Source organism: Hermetia illucens, chromosome 2 (assembly GCF_905115235.1).
Source record: "Hermetia illucens chromosome 2, iHerIll2.2.curated.20191125, whole genome shotgun sequence".
NCBI classification, from domain to species: Eukaryota; Metazoa; Arthropoda; class Insecta; order Diptera; family Stratiomyidae; genus Hermetia; species Hermetia illucens.
Window position 1 is genome coordinate 111,209,561 of NC_051850.1, and position 9,125 is coordinate 111,218,685.

Consider the following 9,125-nt stretch of genomic DNA (forward strand, 5'->3'; position numbering starts at 1 on the left):
CGAGGTGCACACCTCTATAGTCTCAGCGTCGGGAACACAGTGTTCCAGGAAGAAAGCGCAGCCAGAAGCAGGGGCACACGGCGTGTCCATTTTGATTTGCGGCAGCCGAGTTGAGGGAGCCGTGCATCTGGTTCCTCGCTGAAACCCTCTTTGGTTTCAACTGGGGTTAGAAAGTCGTGGCGAAGAGAGTGTCGGACGCATGCAAGTGCGAGTCGCTGCTGCGAAAATCGTTTTTCGGTGTAGGTGCGGAAATGGAGTCAGGACAGTGCGGAGATTTTTTCCTTTAAACTATAATAAAACAATATAAATATATGATATATATATATTTAAGAATACTAATAAATTTTAATTTAAATTTGATTAATAATATCGAATTAAATACTAAAACAAGACAGTTAGTTATTTCCGCAGTACAACTAAATTTGGTCGAATCAAAACCAAGTGTCCAAGGTGGCACCGGCAAACGCTGTACTTGCCTCGGCTTCTGTTCGTGAAGCAGTAGGTGAAAATTTAAGACGATCAGACCCGAATTTGCACGGGAAGTCATCTGAAGTGGCGTCGGCCACCGGGATAGCCCTCTGAATTTACATGTCTTAGGAGAATTCCTGGGGCATGTAATTTCAGCCCGATTATTAGCGGTTGGCCTCCTAGCGAGAGTTTCATGGGGGTTGTGATTGTGTCCAAGCAGACAAGTGACCTTCGGGTGGAGATTTTGGTAAGACCTACATCCAACAGTATGAATGTTGAACCACGCACTCAGTATAGTTATATGACACTGCGGAACTTTAATTGTGGCTACAAAATCAATCCTTGTCTTAAGAAGACTATAGGGTTAGGCCTAAACGACAGGTAACGTTAAAATACCAAAACTTAACTGAACACCACCTAACATCTTTATTTTTAAGATGTAGTATCAAAAAAGAAAAGATTTTCATTTTCACTTTTTAATTGATTAAACGATTATTATTGTTTATTATTTTGATAGAAACAAGATGTTGGTTTTCACATTTGGGACGTTGCTGTGACTGACAAATAAGAGAAGAAAGTATGAATGATTTTATGTTCTTCACACGTCCTCATTTTCGCTGTCATCCTCATTTATATTGTCTCATTTTCGCTGTCATCCTCATTTATATTGTCTTCTTGTGGAAATACATCATGCTCTTGAAGCAGTTTAACATATCTACAATCCGGAGAATTGTCAAGGTGCTCTTGCCACGGATCTGTTTCATCTGGCCAATTGGCTTGATTGAAGCCACAGCTATAACACTTCACCCTATCACCTTGTCCTGTGTAGAAGAAACCTGCCAAGGCAAATCGACCTCTGATTTTCCGCAGATTTCTAGGTGCTAACTCAAAAGATGTTATCTTCGTCAGTAAATCCTGATCTGTTAAGTCAATCAATTCGTGCTTTTTCAGAGTCTCAACGTATTTACAATTTGGGGCACTGGTAATATGCTTTTCCCAGGGGTCGTCATGCTCGGTCCATTCGGAAATAGATGTATTGCAACTACGGCATAATACTTGGTCACTGTATCCAGTGTATACAAAGCCCGCTAAGGCGCATCTTCGAGCCGCTTTCTTCAGCACTGCGGGTGCTTTGCTATATGATTCCAGATTCGTCGGCAAATCTTGTTGGTTCATAGCATTCAGAATACCGAATTTTTGGACAATGGTAATGTATTCACAATCTGGTTGGAACTTAGCATGTTCTTTCCAAGGATCGGTCGCATCTGTAACATCGGATAATGTCAAGTTGCAACTACGGCAGTGCACTCGATCGGAATAGCCCGTGTAGAAAAAACCAGCCATTGCGTATTGCCCCGAATTTTTCTTTAAAACGTCAGGAGATTTCTCATAAGACGCAACTTTCGCTGGCAAGTCTTGACTACCTGAACCGTCAATGAGCGCATATTTTTGCACCAGTTGAACGTATTCACAATTTGGCTTCGATTTTAAATGCCACTCCCAAGGATCCACATCCCGAGGTAAACTTTCGTAGGTCTCTTTACAGCTGCAACATTCTATTTGGTCGCCTCGCCCAGTGTAGTAAAACCCCGACATAGTAAGCCTTGCTGCTTTCGCTTTCAACGCGGCAGGTGCCTTATCGTAGGACGTAGCTACAAACGACAAGAATTTGGTAAGGTCACATTTGTTTTCCTCTTCGAGCGGTACCGATTGGCCGGGTACGTACTTTTGTATTATGTTCAAGTAAAGGCAATCCGGCTTTGCATTATGGTGAGAAACCCACGGATCAATGTCCTCGTTGGGAGCGTTGATTTTTACTTCACACGTCTCACAATACACTTCATTATATTCTCCTGTATACAGAAGCCCTGCTGCCACGAACTCCTTAGATTTATGTTTTATATGTTCGGGCGCACTTTCGAATGTTTCAAGCGCGTAGATGACACCTTTTGAAGAGAACGCCATTGTATTACGATTTAGCTTGTTGCTTTAGTGTTTTAACAAAACTAGTTCACCCTGACTGATCAGCTTTCCTTTTATATGCAAAAGGCTGATAGCCCGCCTTGCTGAATCTGACAACATCAACAACTTCTTCATAAACAGCCATTACTGTGCAAAAGCGAGAAATGAATAGCTTATATCTCAAGATACTCGTAATAAGCCAGAATTATTTTATAGAGAACATGATGCGTCTCTCAATACTAAGCATTACGAAGTCCTTATGTTATGATACATGCAAAGATAACAATAAAATCTTATATGAACGTGAAAAGTGTAAGACTATAGTTGATAAGCGGTGTTCGCTTTTCTTCAGCAATACCTTAGGCAAGGCCCAGCTATCGGGTAAGGAATTGAATGAGAGAACTTTATTGCGAAAGTTACAATAAATCATATGCGCTATCGTTTATTTATCCAGAATTATTCACTTTTTTGATTTTATGAAAACTGATAAGTGGTTCCAACTAAACTGATAACATTTAGGAGAAAATCGTTTAGTGTTCGCCGACCCTATGGCTCTACAGAATCACCTTTGTTTAATGATTCCTCACTTGCCTTTTAACCTACTGCTTGCTCCTTCTGAAGCAACACTTCATCCATTTGCATGCGGCGAAAATTATATTTCCTTTAGCCCAGATAATGCAAATTCCACTTTCAAAAGTCATACGGAAAAGGGGCATGCAAACATTGATAAGAATTACAACGGGACACTAATTCTTCCACGAAAACCCAGGAAAATTATTGGTCGGGTGTTGTCAGAGGGCTATCCCCAGGTAATATAAAGAAGAAGCTTCCTTAGATTTAACATGAGACGACCCAAACCACACGCCTTCGTTGTTACATTGAAAAAATACGGGGAGGGATTTAGGTAGGAAATCATTAGAATGTAGCGGCCAGGAGATATGGCAATGACAATCAGTACTTTCCGAAATTATTCAGTTTTAATATTGGGTGAAACACAGGAAAGTGAGGGTTCAAAATGTGAGTCCCAAAAACGAAAACAAATCTGTTTGTTAGAACCTATAACCGAAAAATCTGAAAAAAAATCACAATGGTGTATCTGCACGAAATCTAGGCTATATGCCAGTTACCCCTTGGTGGACTAGAGCGCGTCAACCATACCTACCTTCAGCTCCCTTCGCCTCCCCCCCCAAATTGTTCTAGGCCAAATCCACCCTGTGAGCATCTTATGTTAAGAGGGAAAGGGGACTTCATTGCATGACGTAACCAGCAATGCAAGTACCGCCCCTCTTTAATACATGTATGACCTACCCACTGCTACTTTCGCCTTCCAATCACACTGCACACGGGTGTCAGGTCAGCGTGCTCCGATGATATGGCGCCGACAAAATTTGAGGAGGGCTTGGAACTTCTGGGTAACAGTGTGGGTCACTTTCCATGTGCTACTCCCATATAGTAACTTATAGATCTTAGTATTGAGATAACAAAATTTTCAGATTTCAGACAAAGCCGTCAAAGCGAATCAAGTGCTGTTAATGCATCAAACAACATTCATTTCGGCGCACCGCCAGCAAACCGGTGGACGTCAAAATCCCCTGAGATTGTACCTAGGTGCGCCGCCAGACATTTTGCGCCATCATATGTCACTCTGATAGCTATTAATTTTCCGAAATAGTCCTTCTTCGTATACTACTCCAGATATACTCCATTTTCACACTACAGATACTATCACAGCTGGAGGGAAGATCCGCGCACTGTTCCAAAATGGTCCTTAGACTATGTGTGATTGCAGGAGGATCCGGACCGTAAGCCAGGCTACTCTCTGTTGATCAAGACTTCAAGATGTTCTTTGATGCGTTCCAGGATTATTTCAACTTTCCAAAGTACAAAAGCAGATTGGCGCCACCAATCCTTGTCCATATTCAAAAGTTAAAGGCCTTTGACGTGAAGCCAGTCTCTATCCGAGGCGTTGTTGACTTTCGGTTGCAGTAAAGTTGGCAATTTCAGCCGCTGCAAGTATTCGAACTTTCTTTTGCGCTACCTCCACAAGTAGCCGTTTGTTTTTTAAACCTTTTTTTCAAGAAAACGCCCATTTCTCCTCTGGATGTTACCTCGTCGAGATCTTTGCACTGTATACTTCGCGCTGTCCGTAGAAGGTGTTGCATTTACCACAACGGTAGGGCAAATTGCAGTTAAATGCTGCGCCCTGCTTCGACCAATTTCGCAGTACTGCACTATAATAATAATAATAATCGTTGGCACAACAATCCATATTGGATCAAGGCCTTGAAGTGTGTTAGAGCACTTCATTCAAGACCGTAACGGTACACCACAGTACACTGTGGGAGGCAATGTGGTCAGCATTGCGCCCGCAGTACTGCACTTCTACAGTAAAACATCGCCCTGGCTGTGGTGAATGTCGGATACTGCCATTTTGGTTTGAAGATAACTAGAAAAAGGTTTACGACTTTTGAATCACATAGAGAGGCGCCTATCTCATACGGGCAGACACTTATGGCATCAGTGGCGCCTAGGCGATGCAACTCATCACTAATGTTCTGGAAACTGTACGTGAAATCGACAAGCCGCAGGACCAAGTTGACTGGATTCCGGGTTGATGCGTCAAATCCCGCCTGCATCGAGGCGAGCACCTTATTGAGGGGAAATGTTGGATAGGAAGGCTTAGATTAATCTGACATAATAGTTTTAGTTGTTGTGGGCTCAGCGCAGATTATATCAATTTGTTGTCTGGTGTCCTTATCTATAATACTTCATCGCTCCATCTCAGGCATGGTCTCCCACATCTTCATTCTGTATAATAGATATTGCCCATATAGATTTTTCGGGTTGGATAATTTTCGATGGACTAAGAGACCCACCCATCGCAACCTATTGAGCCTGATTTTATCCACAACCAGACGGTCGTGGTATGGTTCATAAATTTCTACGGAGTTGTACACCCTCATGTAAATGGTCAAATTCTTCAGAGGATTCTTCTATCGATCGCGACCAAGATTTCGCAATTTTTCTTGAGAAAAACTTAAGTCTTCGAAATAAGTGAGGACTGGTAAGATCATTGTCTTGCGCACTAAGAGCTTTGACCCTACGTTGAGACGTTTCAAGCGGAACAGGTTTTGTAAGGTGAAGTCGGCTCTGTTGGCTGCCAACAACCATACGTACATTTCATCGTTGTAACTCTGATTGGTTGTAATTTTCAACCCTAGATAGGAGGATCATTATTTTTCTCAGTTTACCAGTGTCGCTGTTTCTTTCAGTTTTGATGCTGAGGTTGCTAACGAATATTCTGTCTTGCCTTCATTAATGTGCAGCCCACGATCTCGCGTCGAGTGCTCCATCAGGATGAAGGCATTTTATAAATTTCGGTTTATTTTTCCCATTATATAGATATCGCCAGCATAGGCCAGTAATTTCATATCTTTCGTAATGCCGTAATGCGTAAGATCTAGACTGACCATCACTTTTGTTCTTCAAAACGGGATGAATCCGTTTGCGGTTAGGGCACTTTCATGAAGTGTCGTTACGCATATTCACTCTTCACAGTGTAATATAGTCTTGGTTCACTTTAGGACTTGAAAACTTTAAGTTCAGAGAACCGTATGGATAAAGTACTGATCAGAAAATGCCTACTTAATAGTGACTGCAGTATTTTCTTTTATTGATTAAAGAGGCCCTTCCTTGAACTGTGTACTACGAGAAGCTACCTCCCCCTCTGACACCACCTTGTTGTGATGGAGGAGCTTGTAATAGTTTAGTACTATACTAAGGGTGTCAAAAACTCAAGAAGATGAAAGCAACAGATTATAACGAGTGGTGACGAATCATAGGCCCCGAATCTTCAGGTAATCAAAACGCGGCCATAGATTTTGGAGGCCTCGCCAGTTTCATGTTCCTCTACGGAGAAATTTGTGGAAGACATGCTCTTCACTCCAGTAAAAAGCCTGCATCCAGCATCTACAGCGCTGTCAACTAGAAAGGAGAGTAAAGCAACTCCCTTAATGAGAGAAACTGGAAACCTCATTTTAACGACATGTCGGGGGCACTGTTACTGGACAAGCTATTAAGCTTGGTAAAATTTACACTGGACATAACCGACTCTTTAATCCACGTCGGCTTTCACATTTCACTTTAATTAATTAATCAAATTAACGTGCAGCATGTTAAAGCTTCTTTCTATCTACTTGCAACAACTGGCAGGACTGGTTACATGACTTTCCTTATATATTACTGTTACCAGAGCCATTGATTCGTTTTAATAAAATCTGTAGTATTGGATCAGTAAAAGAGCTAGGATTTTCTTTCATAAGAGATCCTTGAGACCGAGAACCTCCGTCCTGATGTCAAAATTGTTAGAAGCAACCATGCTAAGACAATTCTATTCCCAGGACCAAGTGGCCGTCAACTTACAATACTAGGTTAACGGCATGAGGACAAGCGTCATAATTACCACCGCTGGCTACCCTATGAGAAGGCTAAGAAGCGATTCGGAAGAACAATTCCTAGCAGGCAACTTTCGGATTAAACGTCTCCGTGGTAAAATGAAAGAATATTCTCAGTGGAAACTCCTCGAACTCGAGACGCAAGCAGGAAATGACACCGAAGCCGGGAATGGAGATTGCAAATGCTATAAAGCAGAAGAGAGAAGAAGAGAAGGAGAGAAGAGAAGAAGTTTGGACAAAAGTTACGAAAGAAACGAATGGCCAAGATGAGCAAGGAACTCAACTAACCAAGGCCCGACGGGGGAAATTACGTATGTGGATATACTGCGCAGCTTCAAATAATAATAATAATTATCGTTGACGCAACGATCCTTATTGCAGCAGGGCCTGGAAGTGGCAAGACCATAACGGTATACTGTAGGAGGCAATGTGGTCAACATTGAGCTCGACCGAGATTAGTACCTTGATTTGACTCACTTCTACTCATTCACAGCTGAGTCGACTGGTATCCGACATCCAACCACGATAATGAATCCCGCTACCACTAGTGAGATTTAAACCGCGATCTTTCACTACGAGAGCCCAGGGCTCTAACCACTTGAGCCATCCGAACATCCAGCATCGTGCAGTGTCAAAATCGAACCCAAATTGGAGGAAATGGGCAAAATGGTGTCCAAAATTAGAAGGACCCAAACAGGGATCTCTTGTTTAATTTTAGTGAAACAGGAGAAAAAATCTCTTAGCGACTAGAAGTTTATCAAATAGTTAATTCGACCTGTTGTCAACGCGTGCGATACTGCAATGCTGAGAAGAGTTCCCAGGGATGTTCCCTAAATAATGGACACAGCAGCGTTTGGTTTTGTTGTCAAAAAGGAAACAAACAAACTGACGATCCGTCGTGAGAGATGGCGATGGCTGTCAAAAAAGTGCTTTTAATAGAGTAAACTGGATGGCCAGCAAACTGTCCCTGATGCAAATGGACACTCCACGCTACCTGAGAAACATTGTGTCTAACTGCTTTACGGATAGGGAGCTAAAGTACGAGAGCGACAAAGGTACAAATTATTACTACATACTACTACGTGTCTCAACTGGAGTGCGTCAGGGGTCGGTACTGTGTCCACTCCTGTGAAACATTATGTATGATGGAGTCTTCCATCTGCATTTACCAGAAAAGGTAAAAGTATCACCAACGATATTGATGTGTTTGAAGTTGCAAAGAACATCCACGAGATGGAGGCAGCAGCCAATGAAACGATCTGGAAGATCAAGAGTTGGCTAGATACTACCGAATGAGTACTCGCGGATTACAAAACAGAAGCCGTTTTGATAACCAGCTAGAATTGCAATATTTCAAAATTCTGGTTGGAAGCCAGACCATAAAAAGCAAGGATGCGGTTAAATACCGCAGGTGTGATGCTCGGCAGCTGAACGCTTCAGCTATGAAAGGTTTGTGTATTCCTTTCAAAAAAAATTTTTGAGTGGACATTTGTCCCATTAGTACTTAACACATATGCATATATTATGTGACAATATCCACGTTCGCTTGATATTGATATTCAAAGTCTTGAATTTGCACAGAAGCGACAACTTTGGCCTATTATAACCTTGTTAATAACAGTGCAATTTCCACCAAACTTGGTAGAATCATGCTCAATATTATAGCCTATATTTCTGCAAATTTTATGATTCTAGGATGAACTTAAGAGGGCTTTGCAGTCATTAACCAAAAATAATAGTAACGTAACATTACTTACTTTATTTGAACAAATATCGGTATGGAAAATATTTGGGAGCTTATATAGTGGCAGTTTCTTGATTTTTTTCAGATTTTTCGGTTGGGTAGTTTCTCAGAATGGGTCCGTGAAAGAAATGATCAGTTTTGATCTCCCGCACACCCCATGTTTCTAACCTGTCAAAACTAAGACCGGTTTCTGCGCATTTCTTTAAAAGGTTTCAAATCCTGGCTTAGTTCATTGCTCATTATATGACGAATCTGAAACTGTCACCAGAATCAAAATTCAAAAATTCTAGTGAGCAGAGCACATAGAATCGATTGAAGGCAGAGGAGAAACATGGATGGAAATGGAAGATAAACGACCGCCTGGGCAACCCCGGGGTAGATACGGGGACTCAGTGAATAATAGGAGCCATTCGCTGCTTAGCTTTACATACTGGCCTATGCAATCTAATGACCAAGAAGAATGGAACGAGGGTATGGTGAGACAGCAAAGTTCGGAG

General features: G+C 41.9%; 1 protein-coding gene across 1 annotated transcript; it reads right to left on the reverse strand.

The window, feature by feature from the left end:
* Nucleotides 1-451: 451 nt before the first annotated feature.
* On the reverse strand, nt 452-2,460 carry LOC119648887 (E3 ubiquitin-protein ligase XIAP-like). Its single transcript, XM_038050783.1, has one exon. The coding sequence runs from the start codon at nt 2,431-2,433 to the stop codon at nt 1,099-1,101; it is 1,335 nt and encodes a 444-aa protein (XP_037906711.1). The 5' UTR covers nt 2,434-2,460; the 3' UTR covers nt 452-1,098.
* Nucleotides 2,461-9,125: the final 6,665 nt, after the last annotated feature.